Source organism: Hesperophylax consimilis, chromosome 2 (genome assembly GCF_061612785.1).
Source record: "Hesperophylax consimilis isolate HC1 chromosome 2, BYU_Hcon_1.0, whole genome shotgun sequence".
In the NCBI taxonomy this organism is placed as follows: domain Eukaryota; kingdom Metazoa; phylum Arthropoda; class Insecta; order Trichoptera; family Limnephilidae; genus Hesperophylax; species Hesperophylax consimilis.
In genome coordinates, this window is record NC_142837.1 from 42,686,434 (window position 1) to 42,711,291 (window position 24,858).

The 24,858-nt window shown below is 34.4% G+C and overlaps 1 protein-coding gene across 1 annotated transcript in view; it reads left to right on the forward strand.

Annotated features, from left to right (window-relative positions):
- LOC149426029 (uncharacterized) overlaps positions 1–24,858 on the forward strand; it is a 218,530-nt gene that overhangs the window by 92,761 nt on the left and 100,911 nt on the right. Inside the window, exons 2-3 of the mRNA XM_089644152.1 lie at positions 6,306–6,482; positions 7,970–8,068. Of these exons, the coding sequence (XP_089500278.1) occupies positions 6,309–6,482; positions 7,970–8,068 (273 nt within the window). The 5' untranslated portion in view covers positions 6,306–6,308. The remainder of the gene's footprint in view (positions 1–6,305; positions 6,483–7,969; positions 8,069–24,858) is intronic.

Consider the following 24,858-nt stretch of genomic DNA (forward strand, 5'->3'; position numbering starts at 1 on the left):
ACGGTTACAAATGTTAAAATTGAAATCAACAAATAGTTTTTGAAAAATTGAATTTTGGAAAGCCAACACAAAAACTTTTTGAAATGACTCATCTTACGTGTTTTCGTCTAAACACTGGACTAAAATTACTGATACAAAGATTTATTTATTAGATAAATAAAAAAGATTAGATAAATTTATTAGACATGTATTATATAAATGTTATTGTCACCTCACTTAAAATATGTCGTTTCATGAAAAAATTGTGGTTGGATTCCAAAAAGCGAACAAATTGAAATGATGGATTGATTCAATCATGTAATTACTAGTGGTCTGAATTCTTAAAAAAATCATGGAATTATTTTATCGTTTAATAATAATTGGATGACTTGTATAGCGCCGTTTTTGTGCAAAATCACCTCAAGGGCGCTGTACAAACGTATAATACATTTCTACAGTGATCTATGTTATTACTTAACTATTTATGGAGAAAATATACAGTACAATACTTACCTGGTAGGTCACTTGAGATTAACACTTAATTAACATTATCTAATTGTTTATTGGTAAAATTTAGATACAGGATTTAAGACTTAATTGAAAAATTGAATATAACTGGACTTTCTCTTAGGAATGGTATATTTAATTTAAGGGTACGACAGCTTAAAAAGGTAAGGTTTTAGTTTAGACCTGAATTCTGTTGGACTTGTTATGGATCTTAGTTCCGGAGGGAGTTTATTCCAAGCCTTCGGCCCAGATACTCCGAAAGCGCGATCACCAAACTTAGTATTTGGCTTGCGCTTAGGTTTTATCAGTCTGCCTACAGCTGATTTATGATTTCTTCACACAATAAGTTTCAATTTTGAAAACCTCACTTAAATTAAAAACTAATCTGAGTCCCTATTTTAACCCCGGCAATTAAGGTATGGTGAACAATTTTGCACTTTCTCAATCCTTTGTACACTGTACATACCCAAAGTACAGAATTTTCATGGTACTAACTTATTTATTATATATATAACTTATATTAATTTAGCAGATTCTGAATACAAAGCCTTGGAAGCTTTTGCAGCCATTGATTCGACATGGCGGTCATAAAATAATTACAGGACGAACGTTACTCCCTTGGCCTACGTCTTATTTTGCAATGTTTGAACGAACGAAGTTTGATTAGAACGAGCCTAGTTGTAGCTTTTTGATTGAATTTTCTGTTGATTTAAAGCTTGCGATGGAAATAACAAGCTGTGAACTGAAAACATTTGCACTGAATTATAAATTCAGACTTCCTGCAAACAAATACTTTCACTAGGATGGTCCGTTAGAGAGCTTTTAATCAAATTTTTGGATTACTTGATTTTAAATTTATTTTAACCAACCATTTAAAATTGAAGAAGAAAATAATTCCAATAAATCCAAATTAAACATGAATAGAACAAGACAGAAAAATAAATAGGTAACGATCTCAAACAAGGAATCGAACACAGGATCTCTGTCTTAACGGGACAACGCCTTTAACCACTCGACCATTAAAAAAAAAAAACAAATAATTGTAGTTAATATTTTTAATTTAGAATTTGAAGCATGAGATCTACGAGAATAATTAGGTGCCAATTTTTCTACGTCCTTTTCTATTTCATGTTTTGTTTAGATTTATCAGTTTTATCTTCTTCTTCAATGGTGGATTGAAGGGTCAAAACCTTTTAAAGTTATTAAAAGGAGTTATTTCAATAAAATGAAACAGCTTAAAAATTATCCGATGGTTCGTGAAAATATTACAATAAACATTTTCGCTTTTGATTTACTTCAATAAATATTTTTTCATTTGATTTGGTAATGTTTAATTATTTGAGTAGAACTTCACAAAGTAATTTTCATTTAAGGATAATGAAAACATTTATATTTAGAATTGTTATTCTGCCTCGGGCGCGGATTCATATTCTACTTAGTCTAGGCTTTTGCAAACGAAAATTTTCCCAAACAATATCCTTTACAAACTAAAAAAGGTTTTCATAAAATCAACATTCATTTCACCTTAAAATCAAACAACTAAAACTATAAATAATTCTGACATCACTAAATGTGGGAATAGTTACTATTATAGTGATTTCGATCATTGGTCACGAATCCGGAGTTCGCGGGTTAAAACCCCGGCGTGGGCAAAATTTTTATATTTATTATTCATTAATTTAAAATATTTTTTTACATTAATTCCACACGGACTGCTCTGAGGTAAATGATTTCCATCAGAGCATATGTGATCTTTTGGGATGCTGTGTGGAGGGTCTATTTGAGTAGATGAAGGAGTGAACATGGGTCTTGAAGAGACCCATGTTGTAAGAGAGAGGAAATACAACAGATCGTTCCACAGCCGAGTTGTTGAACTAAAGAAAGAGTCGTAGAAGCGACCCGCTCTAGTGTGACAATTTTCAACCGTGAATCTATTTATTATCTATGACGCTATTTCTTAAAGCATCTTCCATTGTAATACCGGTAGAACAAGGACAGCATACCTACCTGACGCAAGTACTCTAATGATTGGAATCCGTTTGTGGAGTTTTATCGTTTGAGGGGATTTATCGGAATATTCTGGTACTTCCTCACCTTCCTCTTACTAAACTCCTTCGTCTTCCCCAATACCTTCAGCCTTATTAAATACCCCAATTGGGGATGCAATAATTTAACTGGCTCCAGACGGTCGGGAGCAGTTGAGACTCTTATGCTATACTCGAATTAAAAAAGATATCTTAACTGAACTAAATTATTTTTAATCTCAATAATTGATATTTTATCTTGTATTATTTATTTATTTAAACGCCATAAAATGGCTTTTACAATAGAGTAATTACAGAACAATTGGCTTTAAACAACAGTAAACAGTTTCATATATTTCCATATTATTTTTTAAGGAATGGTATTACTTAAATAATGGATAAATTATGGATATTATTCACCACTGTCCAGAATGTGTAGACTGGTCAACTCAAGTCAAAACCTTAACTTTTTTGGGATAAGTCTAAATGATTTTGCCAGTCGCTAAACAAGTGACGGAATATTATAAGTGTCCTGTGGTCCTGACCCACGGCGTATTCTTGACTTGATTCGACTTGTCACTTTATTTTCTTATATTATATCTACCATATGTCTTTGCTTTCATGTACCTTTGTCTACTCCTGTTTTTTTCTTTTTACTTTATTCGTGTTATTATTTTGTAATTTGGACGATGTCAGTTAATAAATAAATAAATAAATGATAAATGTATATGACACGAATCATTCTAGAGGTTATTATAAAAGTTTGAACTTGACTGCCTAACTTTACTCTTATTGGGTTTACGATAGAGACTATAAACTCAAAAACAGCCGATAGTCAAAAGGTAAGCAAGGGAGAAAATTTATGGATGAATCAACCAATTTCAGACGTTCATTGTTTAATAACTATTGTTCGGAATCTGAATATTAATTCGCGTATTACTGAATATTAATCCCCTCACGATATTCCTCGAATCCACCGCAGCTGGATATTGAAACAATAGACCTCGTATTGTCCATTTAAAACAAAACCAATTTGTAGGAGCGTACGGTAATGGCCGCCGCGCGAGGAAAGCTGGTACAGCAATGGCGGATAGCGAATAAAATATTTAACATAACGTCTGCTCGCTCGCCGCGTGCATTTCTGAAAGAGTTTCATTTCAAATTCGTAACCGGGGCGGGTTGTTTGATTAAAAGAGAGCTTTTTTATGTTGCTTTTGCGACGTAAACATTTCTCTGATAATAATTTCTCGATATTGGATAGCATTATGTTTAGGGTTCAATAAGATTTATTACACCCGGCGTTGCTCGGGTTGTGAATTGCTTGGAAGAAGGTTATATATACAATGCCTTAGACACATTACGCTTTATTATGCGCGCATAATTTAGACATGGCATGTAAGTATTACATGTTGGGGTGACACATTACGCTACTATCTTCTTCAGGAGAGGGCGTCAGATCAATTGAGTAACTGCCACGGAATATCATTTCTTTGTATGTGATCTGTCACTCTGTCAAATGACAGCCGCGTTATTACGGCGCGTCCGTAAATTGTTCTGACCCCTTAGGTAGGAGAGTTATTTATTTATTTATGTCTATTCTTGAATACACATTTTACAAATGATTACAGTGGTTTATATTGTAGTACCGAGAAAAAATTACAGAAAAAAGGTACAATAAATAAATAACATTAGTTGATATAGGTAAAACTGTGTGTGGGTGATATTGTATGTTACGTGATTAAGTGTGACATGTATTTATGTGTTGTAGTAGAAATTAATTTATTTTTTTCACAGCCATATATTGAAACATGAAAACACACATTTATATGTGAGTTATATAAAACGCCTTGAACTTACAGCGAAATCTATCACCCCCTTAAAGTAAGTCAAGTACGTTTCTCAATACCCTATGGAGAAGAGTTACACGGCGTGTGTTTGTGGATTTGTTTTTTTAAGCAAATCTACAGTTTTGTTCTGAGATCGATGAAATTTTGTACACATGAAATTTCCAAAAACTACCCCCCTCCCTCCCCCCAACCCCTTCACACACCCTCTAACGCAGAATTGTATTCGTTTTGCACATTTGACGTTCAAAATGAAAAGACACTTACTGTTTGTTTCTGATTTTGAAAAACTATGCGTAAAGCCCGGACAACGCCGGGGACTTCAGATTGTTACAATATGAAACGTTTTTATGTAAAGCATATATATTAAAAAATGTTCATTTTCCCTGCGCTAGGTTTTGAACACTAAACTGATTCTTCTTAAAGTGCGTACTCTAACCGCATTGCCACGAAGTATGTCTTTCTAACTAGCTAAAATAGAGTGATGTCATTACTGTAACCAATTTTATGTTGTACAAAAATAGACAGCCAAAGGGTAGATACTTATTTTTAGAAACACCGAACGGAACACACATAAAATACGAGCGATGTTAATAAATAATAGGGCTATAATGCCGGAGAACAAACCTCACTATAAATGTGTTGTTTCCACAGTAATAAAGGGGATTTAAGGGTAATAGATTCTGTATAATCCTCTGGTTCATTAACGACCGAATAGCAACATGAACATTATAAATAATAACTTCCTGTCCTTACAATATACTTTCCTATTGAATAACTTACTCAAAGTGTATGTTATGACATTTTTCATCGATACGTGTATCTTCTTTTTATATATATTTATGTGATTTTCACTTTTGCTTACGAGAGTGAATGAATGCAAATCTTGGAAGCGGAAATTAACCTACTTCCCGACATCCGATTGAACTGAATCTCGCCTGATAGTCTCTTTGTCCGTGATTTTTGTGGCAATTGCGTACATACACGAGGACATATACGCGTTTCTCTAAAATCGGACATTAAATCAGTAAATATACTAAATAAATATCAGTTTTTCTTATCACTATTATTATTCAAATTGAGCTATCTACCTAAGGATATCGTCGACTGTACTCATAATCATTCGGGTACAGCCGACATGTTGTCTCTGTCATGTAGCGAAAAAACCGCCACCTATGTGATTATAATAGTAACTTGGATCTACACACTCTACCGACATCTCGTGGGCGGTATTGAAACTACAATCAAATACGACACTACGGAATATTTATATACAATCTATTCCGACGGTATTTTTTAAAAATGGTTTTCCTCTATTAACCTTTTGAAATAAATACCCAAACAGACTTTTTTGTCAAAAAACTTGCATCATGCTATCTACAAAGAAAAATTAACTGTTGTAGCACTTAGCGCCTTGTTTATACTTTTATCCACTATATTTTTCTGCATAAGATGGTAACTTTTAGCAAGGGATGGTCGTCAAGATGATGTTTGTCAGCACGAGGTGGTCATCAAGATAATATCAATATTCTTCACTCGGTAGTTATTAATATGATGTCTTTCAGTGCGTGATTGTCGTCACCGTGATATCCTTCAGCAAGTGGTGGTCATAAAGATTCTTCAAAAGGTTAAGAATCTTTCAGATCGTGATTTTAATTAATGTGATATCTTTCAGCACGGGATGGTTTTCAACATGATGTCTTTCAGCATGAGGTATTCATAAATAAAGTATATTTCAGCACTGCAACTGCAAGTTGCTATCGTATTGCAAAGGGTAGTTTTCAAGAAGATATCTTTCAGCACGAGATGATCATCAATATGTTTCTTCACTAGGTGGTCACCAATGTGATATCTTTCTGCACCAAGTGGTATTCAAGATGATATCTTTCATCAAGAGGTGGTCATCATGATATCATTATAGACTTGTATATCACATCCTTTCTGTTCACAGATCATGGACCTCTCCCCTAGCCGCCTATCCTCCACCCCTTCTCCCAGCAGGAGCCAGGAGCTGCACGCTAAGATCATGAAGAATGACCTCCTGCTGCACGAGGCGGTCATAAAAAATGACCCGGATGAGGTCAAGAGGATTCTTGCTGAGCCTTGTGACGTCAATTCAAGGAATAATGTAAGTCTTGTTTTTAATCCTTGTTTTTTTCCACTGTGTATTATTTCTATCGCATTTGTGTAAGTACAATTATCGATAATGTTACGTTAATTAAGTTAATATTGTGATATTTTCATCCTTGCATTGAAACATAAAATGAACATGCATTTTGAATATTCACGGCCCGCAATCAATAATGTAAACATGAATTATGATTTGGAGCCTGTCAAAGTGGATATACCTACTTATTATAATAATTATTAAGGCGGGATTATGAATATTTACACAAATTGGATGGCCGTTTGGTACCGAAGCAAAAGCGTTAAACATTTTTTTTTCTTTTTTAAACTGCATGGTGTGTAGCGAAAATATCAAAATTTTTGTTTTATAAATCTTTATTAATTTGCAGTAGGCAGGACTAGAAAATAAAATGTTTATTTTCTTACATAAATTTTTAATGGCACGTCATGTTGTGTCGCACAACTTGACATGCAATTAACATAAGTACATATGAATAATGAAAGTACAACAGAAAGTAACAAGTATAAAACTTAATTATAGAATTTAAAAAGTTTTAAATTAATTATTATTTAAATTGTAAAATTAATTAGTAAAAAGTAAAAAAAAAAAAACTAAAAAAAATTTAAAGTATTGTAAAAAGTTAAATAAATAGATAAAAGCTAAAATTTTAAAGGTAATAGTATGAAATAAATTAAAAAAGACATTTAAAAGTGCAATAGTAATAAATATCAAATAAACAAGAAGTTACAAAATAAAAAAAGTATACCGCAATGTACAAAGGAAAACTTTAAGCTCGATAATTTATTCTAAAATATGTTAGATCGATAAATATAATGGTCTCGTGTGTTCTACTGGTTGTTTTGTGTGGTAAAACTCAGCAATAAACAAGATTTTTTCGTTGAAATTAGGAAAGTTATGTACTTTTAAATCCACGTGAAATTGGTTGCTCTATTTAAAATTATTAAAAATGTCTTTTGGCATGCAAAATCCTTTTTTTTTTCTTCGGCCGATATTATACTAGACATTTACATGTATATTGAATTGATGAATACAGCAAGTTTCACGATCAAATGGATTGGTGGTCTACACGCTAACCTAAGTTGTATGCTTTGAAGTTAGCTTAAATTATAATTAGATCAGTTGCTTAGCCAGAATATTGGGCATGTAAATCTTGCCTCATGTCCTGTTTAACCTTAAAGCATTAATGTTAACTTATCTGAATTGTAAAGCAGCTAAAGTTATCGAATTAAAATCTCGTAAATATTCAAAAAAAATCAGCACTAACAGTGTTCAATGTCTAGTGAGGCAGGTTGTGTTCAACTTAAATATATGTACCACTATTCTATCATTATAACTGTGACAGTATATTTTATATCGTGAACACTATAGCTTAAAACTATCGATTGAACTATTCCAAAATAAGAGATGCCTTATTGTTCAAGTCCACAGATTTCAATCGTTGAATATATTGTTTATATATTTTTTAGTATGGACGAGCTCCAATTCACTGGGCTGCAAGCAGGGGGAACATCGACTTGATTCAGATGTTGATTCATGCCAAGTGTGACATCGAAGCCAGAGATAAGGTAAGAAACATTTTTCTTAGAAGGCAAACACTTTGTTGTTTGGCATTATCGATAAAGGGTTCGACATGTCATAAGGGCAAAAGGGATATACATGCAAGTATAAAAGTTCGTACAAACCTTCTATTAATTCTAAACTTTATAGCGTGTTCCACGATCGTACCCCGAAACTTTAAGGGATAGTTTTCTTCTTTCGTATGGTGGGGGAGTCAGAGGGGAACATCAAGGTTATGTTAGATTATGTTCTAGCATCTAGGTTAGTGAGTCAGTCCAGATCTTCAGGCGTCGCTCTATGGTCCTCATCAATCCCGCTGGGGAATGAATGCAGCGGGCATTCGTTAACCACTTTATCGGTGGTCTGCACCGCACCCCATTCACAGATCGCCGATTATCTTAGGGCCCGCCTGGGCACAATATGGGCACAGCGGTTTTGGGACTTTTTTGCAGCGACTTCTTGTATTCATTCCTGAAATCCATATTGTTAATGTTAAAAAACTTTATTTTGTCGACTTTAATTTGACGCTGTATCTCATTTCAATGCAGAGATTATGCATTAGTCTTAAGTCTTCATGGGACGTCCCCGACTGTTCATACCATTCAAACCACTCTCTTACTACACTTCTGAAACTAATGAGAACAAACTTTAAAAATTTTAAGCAAAATCGGTTCAGTAGTTTTCGAGTCTAAAGAGAATAAACAAAGAAACATTAATTTATATATACAGGGTGTCCGAGGTTAAAGTGCAGTTACTTCGAGAGTTGATTCTACATGATGGTAGGAGCAAAAAAGATTTATAAATTTTTCCGAAATTCCAACTTTTTTTTCCATACAAAAAGACATACCTACTAAAAATCCTTAGTGGAGGTACAGACTTACCTGATAAATTCGCTGTGAGCTTGTCGAGCGCGAGACTGGTGACGTTGTTTATTATTACATCCACCTGCTGTCCGGTACACACCCAACGTGAAAAAGTATTTTTCACCAAATAGTTTCCTCAGACAGTAAGGTATCTTCTTAAGGGGTTGAACACGATGGTTTTCACAGAAAGTATGTTGGTGTCTTCCAACTGTAAGTATTCTTGGAAGTTTCCGTCGTTGAAAGGTATGTTGTAAGATGTTGTCGTAAATTTTGATTAAAAATTCTTTTTCACGCCATGAAACGATCACTGAAGTAATCAGCTTTCAGAAGAATTAATGAATGAATCGCTTATTACGTAACGGGCGGCCTTCAGGCCCTCTTACCCATTATCGAGTTATACAACCCACATGTGTAGTGAGTACATGTGAGGTATTTTTTTATAGTATTTCTTTAAAGTAAAAAAATAACAGCTATTCTGTTACCAGCTGTAAAGCGCGGAAAGGGGGAGTAGCGGGTGTTAGTTCTACGATCGGCCGGTTGATTTCAAATGATTCAAAAGCAATAATAATGCAGTACGCACACGCCGGTGCAATTTTTCGTTTGTAGCTGAAAAGTACATCTAAAAGTTGAAATTTAAAAAAAAAGTTATGTACCTTTTTTACTTCTACACCCTGTATATTACACACTTTAGAAATATAAGGCAAAAATAGTCCCGATAAACTGCTTTTTGGCAGTTTGTCTAACGGGTTATTTACGTTATAATTTTTTTTATAGTGAATTTACAGTTACATTTTTACAATACTACAAATTTTACAGAAATGTAGCAAAAGAAAATTTTAAAAGTCTTTAGAATAATATATCATTGTAAGCTAAAAAAAATAATTGCTTCAGTAAGTTCACCAATTGTTGGTTTTGTGCACATTTTTTAATTTCAGCAGGTAACATATCAAAACAAGTGGGAATCATATAGTTTATCGTTCTTTGTCCATATTTATTTGTATGCTTAGGTACAATAAGTCCTTCATTATAAGTTCTTCACTGATGTAAGTACTTCACACTGTCAGACAGGGTCAGGTAATTGGGTAACAAGTTGGGTGGGGGAATCCAGAAAATTTTATTAGAGGGAGATGGAAATAGTTGTGTCAACATAATTAATGTTTAAGTTTTGACTTACGGAATTCAATACTTCGTTTGTGTGAAAGCAAATGAATATGAAACAATACAATAAAGTTGTTAGAGAGAATATATAAATTATATTACTTTTTTTTAACTTATAACTTTTAGTAACCGGCTTGAATTCTGGAAATTCGTAGAAATTTGCTCGCTTTTATCCCGAACAATTTCACAGAATTAATATGTTACAGAGAGATGTTATATATTACTAAAATCCCGCCTGTTTCCTCTCGGAACATAATTTTCAGAGCCTTATAAATCAGGCGTTTCCGGGAAATTACTAATTACGATTTGACCTGAGAACATCTATGAACTTTTCTTCCCTTTTAGGAGAAAGTTTTAGCTTTTTCCAGAGATAAAATCATGTTATAATTTACGGATTCTGTAGAAAATCAACGCTAGCTTGTTTAGTAAAAATGTTTTGCGCCTATCGTCGAGAAGTTTTTTGTATTTGTTTTTATTGAAGTTTGATTAAAGTAATCAAAACTTCAGTAAGGAAAATCTTTTTTTTTTTGATATGGTACAAGTTGTCAGAGAAAAACATCTTTTCGGTGTAGAATATTTCAAAGTTTGAATGTGAAATTCAACGTTTTCTTTCCTGATATTAATTTTTTCTAAGTAATTATGAAAAGTGCATAATTGTACCGGGTGCATGAACTCGAAAGACTATGTCAAGAGATTCCTGAGCGTATTTGGAGTTAAAAATGTAGCGTCATTTATCCTAAACAAAAATATATATTTTTCCATCACACCTCGCCACTGGGTAGAACCTAGCGCATCACGTGATATGTACTCCGTCTCGTTCCAGCAGCACCAAACATACGGTCAGAGCGCATATTACGTGATCCGTTTCGACTTGTACCAATGTTATCAGTGAAAAAATCTATAGGTCAGTGTTGTAGAAAAATAATTTTTTTGATTTTACTTGAAAAAAAAACATCATCGCACCTTTTTACTTTCGGGTACGTGCTGGTACACCCTGCGTAGAAAATAATAGCAGCTCTGTACGATACAGCGTTTCTATACAAACACTATTTTTTTGTTAATTATTTTTTACACAGCCGTTGCAATGTCTACATTAACACCGGATCTTCTCAGATTAGATTACGCTGTCCATGGCCGTATTTAAACACTGGCTACCAACCCTACCAATGGTGCAGTCTATGGGCCACACCACAAATTATGGGAAAATTTCAGAAATTTTCCAGCCATCTGAGGTGTGGTCCCACAGGATTCAAAAAATAAAATAAATAAAAATGGAATGTTCGTTTGTTCAAAATCTTAAATCTCCAACAGTTCTTCACCGATTGCTTTGAAATTTTGACATAACGTTGCATTCGAATACGCGTGTATTTTTTATATACCTATATTATATGGATGTCAACTGTGATGTGAAACAGCACCATCTGTTGGACGTAAAAGCAACGTTATAAAATTATTTTTTTTAAACTTGGGCTCGCACGACAGGTTTAGCCTCGGGGTGTACGGACCCTTAACATAGTCCTGACACTAATAACTGTCTTACAATTAGGTGTAAAACAAACAAAGAAAGAACCATGAATAAACATCTTTAGGTTTAACCTTTCGAATTCTTGTAACTGTTGGAAACTGTATAATGCAATAAACCCCGATGTAAACGTAACATTTTTACTTACAATAAAGTAATACAGAATTTTGTTAGATTTGTTGTTCTTTATTAATACAGGCCGTGCGTAGAGTTGAAGAGACCTGTTTTCGGACTTCTTGCATTGGGTTTATCAGGCTTTAGTACTAAATGAAGTACTTGATGAAGAATTCAAATCATGAATCAGTGTTCCTTAATATATTTTCATGTATATTGGAAGAAGTTTTCAACAAACAACTCAAATATTCATTACAACTTATATATTTTCCGGCAAAGTTCCCACTTTTTGCAGAATCTAATCTTCGCTTCACAGACTCTACACGACAAATATTGATATTAGTCTCTCCCTTCCGGAGGACCTAACTTGTGTAAGATATTGAAGGGTTTCCTTAAACTTTTCACGAAAACCGCTTCTCTCGTAAGCCCATATTTACTTGGACCTGTACAATGAAAACATGGGATGTTCCTCCAATTCCCTGGAAACAAGAATTCTTACATCATGCTTTATGCGTCCGAGTGAATACGTATTTTGATAGGATCTTTGAAGTAGAATGTTTTGTATTTTGTATGAACAGGTGGACGAAAGAAGAAAACGTTTGAAGGAAAGAGTACGATCGATAAAATAAATTTTTACATCTCTAAAAAAAACCTTATTTTCTATCAAGCCTTATCTAAAATTGCAACCCCTCCGTTGAGCATTTCATTTCTTCTATGTCTGAACTCTACTTCAATCTACAATTACGAAATTTACCCATTTAAATTAAACTTATATAATCAAACTATCTAAATAACTAACTAACGATCCGTTTCCTCGCAGGGGTAGGCGGAGAGGCCGGACCGCCAAACAACCCGGTCTTGGCACACACTTCTTTCCTCATTCACATTCATACATATTCTTCTATTAATCTGACTCGTTCCATGTGTTCCTTGGGCGGCCCCAACTTTTGCTACCATTCGCATTTGCGTCATATATTCTCTTTACACTCCTTTCTTCGCTCATTCACTCTACATGCCCAAACCATCTAAGCGTCCCTTTCTTAATCTTACTCATTATGCTTATATTATCCTTGCACTCTTTGCGGATCTCCACATTTCTCACACGATCATACATTGTCTTACCACACATACGCCTCGAGGATCTCATTTCTCGTATTGCAATCAGTCTACTTTCATCCTTTCTCAGACAGTTCCATGTCTCACTTCCATACATCGGGGTAGGTACCATCACTCGATTGTGGACTGCTAGCTTTGCTTCTTTCGACAATTTTTCAATATTACTGTCAGCCTTCATGTCTCTCGTAAACATACTTCCTAAATACATAAATATGTATGTATTATTATATTATTTTTAATACAAGTCACCCCATTTTACGGTACTTATTTTTTAGTAATTATTTTTTCAACGTTTTCATTTTAGGTCTCAGTGTTTTGTGCTGTGTAAAGATGGGTAGAATGTTCGAGTATTGATTCCACTGACAATAGAAAGTGTTGAGAAAATACTAGAAATTCATTAAAGTAGAATCGGCCTGAAGCCTTTATTCATTTAGATTCCAATTTGGGTTCACTAAGCAGAGATTTAGGATTAATTTCAATAAAGCTGATTCGTTTGTAAATTAATGAAATACTTTTTCTTATTTAGTTATTGTTTCATATTTGGAATTATTCATTACAACAAGTGAAAAAGTCCATTGGATTTTTTTTTATTTTTTTTTATTTTTTTTTTTATTTTTTTATTTATTTTAATATTAACCCCATACGGGTGGCCTTGAAGAAAATAATTTCCCTCGTTGCCTACGTTATGTTTACGGATGACGTGTGGTGTGTTTTTTGAAACGTTGCTTGGCTATTATTATATTACTAGCCGTGTTTAATGACGAGATCTGAATAGCCTGTTACTTCCTCACCTTCATCTTCTCCATCTTCTACTTCTTCTCCTCACTACCTTCATTCTCACAACACACTGCAATTGGGGATGCCACAATCTCACTGGCTCAAATGCTCCCGCATTTAAGACTCTTGTGCGGTATTCACATCAAAAATTGTATGTCTCACAAGACTGAATTGTATGTCGTGAGACTTTGTTGCCTCGTTTTTCAGGGCATTTAATAATAACTTTTTTTTTTGTTTTTTCTTTAATTTCGCGGACTCTTATTCCCGTCCTCAAAATTTTTATTATTTTGAATTATTCTCTAATTATTATGTTCGCTAATTAGTTTCTACAAGCAATGAATTAAATAAATAATAATTTTCAACAACAAATTTGTAATTTTATTAATTTGTCAAACCGCAAAGTAACTGCTTTCTAAAAAATATATGTTTTGAACATTTAATAAACTGTTTGAACAACATAATACATAGAATTTTCGCTGCTGTGTTGGATGACATTTTGTTTGAGATTCTACGAACGTATTGCGATATTTCGTAATGACGACGGTTTCAAAGCCTCTACGTTTTTACTACGACAATAAACTCGACGAATGCCCTCTACAAGGGAAACACGTCATAACATTTGAATTGTTGAATAGGCTTATGTTGACTGTCAAAGAAAATGGCGTAGCTTTCGCCAACTTGAGAAAAGTGTTTCCATGGGGACCGTTCCAGAAAATTGTCTCAATTTACAATTGCGATTCGCACTAATCTTGATATACATAAGAATATAACGCATTTCTTTGAAGCCAATTTTTCAAAATGTTTTACCTAGAACGATAGCGCTAGGCTGTAGAATCAGAAACATATAAATTGTCATTGCACGTAAAAAAAATTGTAGATACGCAGTTGTAACAAACGTTGTTCTCAGCGCCCTTGAGGTGATTTTTCACAAAAACGGCGCTCTACAAATTATCCAATTATTATTATTATTATTAATTTTGTTGTTGGCCATATTTTTCCATTTCAAAAAATATGTTAACTTTTATAACTCCCCGCCACTGCTCATTCATAGTCCATTTCAGCCAAAATTGCCCGAAATTTCTGACTCCGAAAAGCATCGATACCGCATCGCACACGTGCCCCGGCCGAGTGGAACGATGTTCAGTTTTGTGTATGCAAATTTCACTAACTAAAATTTACAAATATATTAATAATACCTGTTTTAACTTGTACATCTCTTCAGCGGTAGTCAAATAAAAACGATTTGCGATATAGGTACTACCACTGAGCAGATATTTAAAATGCCTTTTTTAACGATTTCAAAGTAACCATTTTTTTTACATAAATTTACATATTTGTTTCTACAAAAATCCAGAAACCTCGTAGCACAGTGAATCTTTCCTCTTTTGGAGCGCTATATTACTGGGAACCTCGAAAAATACTGTCATAACCATTTTACGTATTTGATCGCTTCAAGATCATATTTAAAATTTTATTATAAAAACATGACCGGTCGGTGGCCGAGTTGGCATCGCGTTTGGCTCCCACCCAGGCGTAGAATGTTCAATTCCTCGGCTGGCTAAGTCCTCCATCACAACACAAGCAATATTTTCAGCTTACTGTGGTGGTAGTAGGAGATTTTCAAATATTGTCAGGTTATTCGTAACCCGGTAATGTTTGACTTTCTTTAAAAAAAAAATCTAATTTTTTGTCGTATCTTGACAAACTAAAAATCTAGTGGTCAAGATACAAATTATTATAACTATTATGTAATAAAACTATGTGATTGTAATACAGGCGAGCTTGCAAAATTTTTGCAAAGTCTCAATTTTAAGCGTATGCCTTCAGCAAGCCCACCGACAAAGTGAATAAGAAACATTTTGCGGTGGCTTATGTATTCTCATTTAGCGTGGGTAAAATCGCCACCCTTTTTCGGTCGACAGCCAAATGTCGGGTGAAAATCGACCAAATAGGATACAAGCAGCGACATAAATTAAAATAAATCAGTTCATCTTTACCAACAAAACAAGTGTTTTACTACTTTCTACAAGTGACTCCTGTCATCCACCTGCCTCAACTTGCCTAGTCTTCTGATCCAAATTTTCTGGTGTTTACCTATTCAAGACTAGCCGGCCCTACTAGGAAACCGCTAACACACACCCAGTGTCCAACATTCGATGCTGGAGGCAGATTGCCATCAACTTTTACAACTATCATCACTATCGGCCGTAAAGGAGCATTCTCATCGGGTGATGATACGGTTTGGACCCGGCGCCCAAATGCACAGTCTTGTGCGAACTCCTGTCCAGTACAGCAATGTTTAATTTTAAACGTCTGAACGAAATAAAAATTATGATTTTGAAATTTGTTCTAAAGCATTCCATAGTGACCAGTTTCTTTTCTTTGTCAAAAGAGCGACATGGTAGATTCCTGTTTTTCCTAGTAAGTCGTTTCTTTTATTTCTCAATAGAGCGGTCCTAGTAGATTCCTGTTTTACCATAGTAACTATTATACCTCCATCTTCTGACATTTTCCATATATTCTGTTGGCAACATGCCACACTAGCGCCTCCTAGCGGCGTGAGTTGTGCGCCTCGATTTCCATACATTTTAATGGATATTGTATTTTATTTGGTCACTGTGATTTTATGTGAAAAATCTTGTTTATTTTACCTAGTAAATAATATTTCCACTTTTTGCGTAATCAAGAACATATTACTCGTATATTTCACCGACTAACCTGTCAATGCTTTTTGGCAACCTGAAAAAAATTTGAAGCGTTTATGATGTTTGTAATGAAAATTTTTCTTTTTAAATCCTTAAACTGCACACACAGAATCTACTGAATCAATATTGTTCAAAATCCAAATTAGATAGAACAAAGTACTAAATAAATTCAATTTGCCGCCATCGAAAGAATGTCAACGTCAACATGTTACACTAGCACCTCTAGCTGTTAGCCTTATTGATATTTTCAATATTTTACCGGAGTTGGACGCATTATTAATATTATTGGGTATTTGCTATTATTAGTCTATTTTGTTCTCTTTAAATTTTTGAATACAATAAACAGCAGCCTGGGACCGGAGCATCCTTGTGTTTTATTATTATAAATAGAAATAAATTGGATAATAAATGTGATTGACATACCAAACAGTGTCTAAATTTAATAGACAATGTCGGAAACTGAGGCAGTTATTTTAGTGAAAATGTCAATCGTTTATTGTATATCGGATCAATGTGTACTCGGAGAAAAATTAATATTGCTAATTTATTTAGAACCTCTTCAAATTATTGGTGATTCGGTTAAAAACGGGATTGAAGGCCTTTATCGAACGATTTTCCTGAATAATTAATTTCGAATACGTTATCACGATGTCGTAAGGTCAATTTTCGAAACATGTTCCAGACAAGAGGCCCCGAGGAAAATTAATTCCCCTCAGGGCCTATGTCATCTTTTGTGGAAGGTCTTTTTAGGAAAGGAAAGGGAGGAAGTTCTGGGAAGGTATAAGGGTTTAGTAGGAATCTGGGAGTCAGTGTATCCAGGAGTATCGGATGTATGAATCCATCTCTCTGATGTCCTGAGAGGCCTGCTGGAAAGTTCATGAGGTCTCCCTTTTCCAGTCTCTTCCGATCCGACCTACCACGCAGTTGGTGGGCAGACGCATCTGTCGTCAAGACCTGGACAAATCTCACCCCATCAAGCATCCCTGCTAAGTCACCAAACATATCAAATCACTTGGGATGAGCTGTGACAGAGGTCTTGGTTACCCAATAAATAGTTCCAGGGGCGTCGGTAAGGGTACACGCCTTCCGAATTGAAGTTTTGTATTGAAATTAATTTACAACTTACTTATCGAAGTAGCATATTTTGTTGTTTTCTCAAAGTTTTCAACCCAAAACCAACGCGCAATTCTGGCACAAATATTGTACATCTTGTATCCTTGATATTTATTGCTATATGCGTGACACTGGAGGGTCTGGAGTTGGCAGTTAATAAAAATTAATCTATCTTCGTTTGATTGAAATCATCAGAGTCTTTACTCGATGTACGACGAATGAGGTATCCATGTAAGCAATAAGTTACTTTGTTCGGTCTTTGGAAAAGTCGAAGGACCCCTACAATATTATTCTTTATTCTATTTATGAAACGCTTTCAATATTACGCACATGAGAAACAGACATTATATTTGTCTTTCATTCTCATAAAATTTTGTTCATCAATATTACTTGAGAGTGGAAAACAAAAGTAAAGCGGTTTTACAGAAAAACTATACCAAATGTCTAAAATCAATTTGGAAAAAAGTCCTTTTCGAATTCTTCTATTTATTCGATCTCCGATACTAATAATATTCTTAATAGTAAAATAGAAATTTTAACAGCAAAAAGTTATAAGTGTTTAAAAATCGATAACGGGAAGCTCTAATTTTGTAATTTGCACATAACTCTTTTGTTTAAAACTCTAGGTTCAAAGGATAACAAATTATTATAAGCAATAATTAGCAATAATAAAAATTGAAAATATCTCCCGAGTAAAAATAAATGCCGCCAACGGGAATTGAACCCGTGTGTTCTGATGTTCGGTCAGGTGCTCTGGACCACTGAGCTACGACGGTTTATTCCCAAACGCCAAATAATTCAAAATGTACTAGTACTTCAATCAAAAATTACCGCTTATTATATTTTTTTCACCTGTAAACAACCAACTTTATTTTTTTAGGAAATACTTTAATAGTGCTAAATTGCCCACTAGATGGCGTAGAGATATATTATATCTAAATTTGTTGATAAAATATTCTAAGTTCAACATTTCTAGTAATTTCAATTATTGGCTTAGAAATATCCATTTGATCAAAAACAAAAAATTCTTCGATTGGAAAATTTTTTTGTTACTCCAGCAAATCACGGTTATATCTGCCTAACAATGTACTAGTCATAACGTAAAAGTTTATACTTTCAGCAAATTCTGGAATCCTGTTTCAATATTTCAATTTTGAAATCCACGCTCTAAGTCATTAGAGTTGTTTGTTCCCGTAGTAATAACAACATATCCAGGATTAATTTGCATTGCCCTAATTAAGGTTAAGTTTAGCCGCAAAATATAATATCCCATACTTTAATCAACATAATATTACAAAACTTCGTGCAGAACAAACAAAGTTTAGTTTCAGAGTTGTTCGGGACGTGTAGGTACTAAAAATAAGTGATGATATTGCGTTCACTGGGGGAGTGAGAGATATAGGTTATGTGGGGGTCGGGAAAGCAATTAAAACAAGAAACAATAAAAATCGTAACTCATTTGTAAGACTTGTATAAGCTATGTTCGATGGTATTATAAGAAGCAATATTACGTATGCTAGTGGTTTAAAATAAATTAATAAATTAATAATGATTGATGCAACAAAAAGACAGTATAATCAATTCCTCAATAAATTTTAAAATGTCTTTGTGGCAGCATTTAAATTTGGTTTAAAATCACCATTGGTCAGAACCAAAACCTGAAACAGGTTGATATTTATTAATAAAATGATGAGTTAAGTTATTTATCAACGTTTAATAATATAAATAAGTTTAATTCCAATTCAAGTTCAGTTCTTTCCTACATCCAACTGTCTAAAAAACTTACCCCAAATTTGTTATGTCTACTTTCACTAGACTCCAAATATGTTATTTTTCACATATTTAAGAAAAATATAATGTTGTTACACTATACGCGTATAAATAGTTGTTGACGCAACAACATGCAACTCCCTGTAATCTAATATGTTCCTGCATTTCCCCATCCAACCTGTTACTCAATTACTTGCCCATGTCTGACATTGTGGAGTACCTACATCAGTGACATTTTCAACAATTATTAAGACATATCCAGTCTGTTAAAAAAACCTGTGCAGTATTCCCTCAGTGCGTTTAATTCGAACCTCTTACGAAATACTGTGCAGCGATTACCACGCAGTGTCCCTCAAATCGTTAGCAAGAAAAGGAAGTCAGAATCCTTTCCAATTCTAACTGTCAACCACAGCTATCCCAATAGTTCTTTCAAAGATTGATTACAGTACACGATAAAACCACAAACAGATTCGCATAGAATATTGCGACTACATATTATTTTACGAAACCCAAAACTTCAGAATTCTGGATAATGCAGTGATCAATTCAGAAATTATCCTCTCTTTTTAGCAAGGATTTTAAGCCAATTTATGCAATCAATAATTAATATGAGATATAAAACTTTTATCGAACGTATATTACTTACCCGGGTGAACACGATGTAAAACTATTAATGACTTATTAATAATGATGGCATCGTAAAACCACAAATCAAACATCACAATTCATGCGGGAAATCAAAATAGGATCATCAAACGCGTCCCAAAAACACAATGTAACAAGCACCGAACAGAAAAGTCCTAGAAGTGTGATCTATAACGGTTCTAACAAAATCTAATGTCACAAATTTACATAAATTTTTTTTTTTTTTTTTTTAAAAAGAAAGACAAATATTCCCGGGTTACGAATAACCTGACAATATTTGAAAATCTCCTACTACCACCACAGAAAGCGGAAAATGTTGCTTGTGTTGTGATGGAGGACTTAGCCAGCCGAGGAATTGAACACGCTACGCCTGGGTGGGACCCAAGCGCGATGTCAACTCGGCCACCGACCGGTATATATAAGACCTTACTGATACTAGGCCCAATGTCAAAATTTGACCAATTTCACCTGAAGATATTGTATATATATTATATATATTATATTATAATATATAAGATATTACCTATGGCTCTGGAGGTCTAGCACGGACAATCGATAAAGCGTTATGTAATACGATATTCACAAAATCTGTCACCTAATGTCAGATAGCGATATCTGCGAGCACGGTCAAAAGCCGCTACTTTTAGCGCGGTCTCCAATCTGTCGGATAAGCTGTCAATATGAAGAATTTTATGAGTGATGTCGTTCGTTTGCAAAATTACTGGTTTATTAATAAATGTGGGGTGAACTAACTAAGCTCTTAGAACTGAAAGAAATCGTGTACACGATCCATAGTCTTAATTAATCCATTGACGCGATCAATTGATTCCGTCCAGCATCGATTTTTTTTAGGTTTGACTAATAACCGCACGAACTAATGAATAATTTTTCTTTGATCGTATACAAAGTTGATATTTCTATTCATTGTCATTGTTAATTTATTTGTATTTTTTCTGTCTTTACATACATATTTTAACAAGAGAGCAGAAACTTTGTTTAAAATCGTTCTATCTTTATTTTTCACAGAATTAACCTTTTTTCCTTAATGGTTTCGTGAAGTTTGTTTATCCTTTGGAAGGCCATCCTCCCGCGAGCTAATATTCCTTAGTACGCCAGGGGTCAAATGCGAATCGCTCGCCGTGCGCCGGGTGACAGTATTTTCGTAATAACTTACTTGTTTTTTTACAAAATTATATGTTTGTAAATTGTATCAACACTGTATATATCTTTCCTTTGTAGTTTTTCCGGTACAGCTATGTTCAGAAAAAAATTTCATACGAAAATCGTAATTACGACATTTGACGTTGAATTTTGAAACGCGGTTTTTTCAAACATAAAATAGACTTATTTTCAAATGACGAAACGATAAGCTAGAATAATATTAAGATACGTTATTCTTATCAGGCGAATATAATACATATTTAAGTAGACTAGGAGCATTTTTTAAGCTTTAAAATACCATAAAATAGAGACAAATGCGGACTACTGGCAAATCCACGGTGGATTCGCTGGCTAACGACGCGACGAGTACAAATTTCAAAGGATATACAACAATATGCCTCTAGGCCAGACAAAGGAGAGATTTTTAAGGCAGTGTATTGATCTATATGGGAATTTCAATATATTCGGAAGGTAACAACAACATTTCACCAGATATACAAAATGTTTTTCCTTTCCATTGATGATGGACTTACCAGAAAAAGCCACCTTGCAGAATTGAACCTTGATATAAGTCAAAATCAAAGATATTAGAAGAACGAGATATGCTATGTTGGCCGCCGGACCGTGGGCGGAGTACTACCTAATTAGGGTACTTTGAATACTATCGGGACGTGTACGCACAGAAATCTGTTCTATGTATTAGTGCGGATACCTTAGCGTAAGCGAAGGTGTGCAGTAGTATTGGTGAACAAAACCGGCGACACTGGCCAAAACAATTTCACACAGTATGAACTGCTCATAGCACATCTCGTTCTTCTAATATCTTCGGTCAAAATACTTATAATGTGGACATGCGATTTGTTTGACGTCAAAGGTTCAAAATAGACTATGTGTAAACGAAAAAGAGAAGATCAATCGATTGACTTACAATCGGTAGGAATACGAGGAGAGAGGAAAGGAAGCCTTCCTGGTGATGATATTGGGTTTGAGTCCTGCTGGTTCCTTGAATATTCCAATGGTCTACACAATGTATAGGTGTACACTGTACACCTATTACAATCACCATTTATGTAAAATTTTCCTCACACGGTTCTGTTTAAAACAACCTTACGGGAATATTGAAATAAGGGATATAATTTTCACTGTTCATAGGCCTTATCGTGAGGTTAATGATCCGAGCAACGACATAACACGCACTCTCAATGGCTATGTGTATTAAGAGGAAGCTAAAAGCCAAAAATGTGTATATTCTTGGTACACCTTATATTTTAGGTAATAGGCATTAAAATCGTTTGACAAACGGAGTCTAGAAACGTTCGATTTCAAGCACAAAACTGGTTTTTATTTATTTCGTAAATAATTTTATAAGAAAGCAAAAAAAATATCAAGTGAAACTATCACAGATAATCTTAGCTTCTATAATACTGTATTTTTTAAAGTTTTTTCCTTTACGCGTTCATACATTTCTATCGAAAAAATATTTTTTTTAGTAGTTTACATTTAGATTTTTTATTGAGTATATTATTTTTTTATTTGCATTTTACTCAAGCGAAACGATAGGAAAACCTTCAATTCATCATTTTATAAGCATTTTTTGGTATTCATAATCTACACCATTTCGTTATAAAGATTAATCAAAATAGTGATTTAACATTTAACTTCGCCTTAATGGTAATTTAATATCAATGCCTTGGATCTGTTTTCTCCCGTTCTTTTCAGGTAAGACTTTTAGGAACAAGGAAAATGACAATTTATTTATTTATTTACGCCCCAGTGGGCTTTTACATGAAATAAATATAAATGTAAGTAATACAGTTGTGTTAACTAGGATATTGGGATGTGGAATAATCACAAAACTAGTTCAATATTAAACACTATTGTTGAGCTACAGAAATTGACCTTACTTTGGGCGCACGGCAACTCTCACAACACACTTCTATACCTTCAATGAGAGCGTCCAACGCGTCGCGTCAGAGCACAAACACAATATAACAAGATAGATAGCATCAAAACTAAACAAACACCCAAACAACTTCTCTAACCAAAATCTATATCCATAATAATGTATTATTATTAGAATGGTAAACTGCGTTATGATGTTTGGTTGGGGAATTGGCTGGAAAGTTTGGCAACACAGACGTATTAACAACAAACTGGCGGCAAATGATAAATTATTGTTTGGAATTGTATGATACGATGACCTACAATAAATGATTTATTATTGTTGTGAATGGGTTGATTGATGTGGGAATTTGTAGCTGTACAGAAGTTGTGGTTGTTTTCATAAAACATGATATAGCCTCTTCTTAGGCCATGTTCTAAATGGTATCTGGAGTAACTTGAATGTGCTATGAACGTATCAGGCACGAAAAGACACATGACACGCACTGCTATGCCCTCTGCAACGGATCAACAGCGTTCTAAGCCCGTATGGGAAAGGAAAGTATGAAGGTTGGGTCGTAATGTAGGGATCAGTATGCCCAAGAGCAGACCAGTTGGAGAGGTCAGAGGGTCTCTCCAAACCAGCTTGTTCGCAGGCGCATCCTGAACACACTTCATCCGATGAACCCGGGCACCCCTGCTAAATCGCCAAACGTAGCAAACCACTTAGGGTGACGTATGGCAGAGGTATTGGTTATCCAATAAATGATTCACGGAGCGGAGCTACCCAAACCCACCTCCCAAAATCGAAGAATGGTTCGTTTCAGAGAATTTTAACAATTTATCAAATTTCAACGTTTATTTCATCAATATAAGCAACTAGCTTGGCCAAAACTCAAAATAATAACAGAACTTGAAAAATCTTTCACAGAACTTAAAAATTAACTTTGAAATTTGAAGAATTGTTCAAATTCTCCGAAACAACCCGTCCTAAATCTGATTCGTATTTATTTACGAAATTCAATCAATTATTCTGAGTATTGAAATGCCTTCGTTATTAAAATTTTGATATGCATGAATAGGGCTCGATTAAATGCCAAGTGGATGAATAATTGGGTAACATAAGTTTTTCATGTTCATTCAGTTGAGAACTTTTCTCATAAGTGCTTAAACTCTACACAATAAGCAGAACTCATGTGTTTGCCTTAGGGTCTAAACGTTTTCACTTAGTTTTTAACAATTTATTTAATTTAATTCAGCTAGAGAGATACGACACGCTTTATTTCACATTGTCTTCGTGTGGAAATTGCGCACTCAACTGTGATCAGAGTACATTGTATGTTCGTGAAAGTTTGCAAATTCATATAAATTTGAAAAGTTTTCGAATTGAGCCGCTCCGAGCTTTGCCCAATGAACTGGGAAAACAGGGAAACAGACAAGAAAATAAAGAACCAAGTTAGTCGTTATCGCCATTGTTCCGATAGCCAGAAATTCTACTCTGAAAAACATGAATTACGAAAGGAAATTATCGAATAATTTTGATAATTATTACGTTTAAGGACTATACCAAATCTCTCCTTCAATGGTCCCTGGAGAAGGTGGACAGTGCATTCTCTGAAAGCCAGCAAGGATTTGGAGGTTGTTGAATTCAAATCACCCCTCGAGTACCGTTTAAATTTCCCACGAGAGAATATAGTACTTGCATGTTTCAGATAGCGATGAGTCGTTCATAAGTGAGCCGTACAATTGAGACTTGCTTTTTCACGACTCAATTGAACGGTTTCTTTTTTTTATCAGGAGATATTTTAGAAAAATAACACCATTAAAATTATCCAATATTAATTGTTATTACTTCTCACACCTACACCTACTAACTACCTAGAATCTTATGTTTCTTGTGGTACGAGGCGGCGTACCGGTACCAAGAGTGGTACAATCATTGCTGATCAATGCTGGGAGCTAGGAGCAGTATC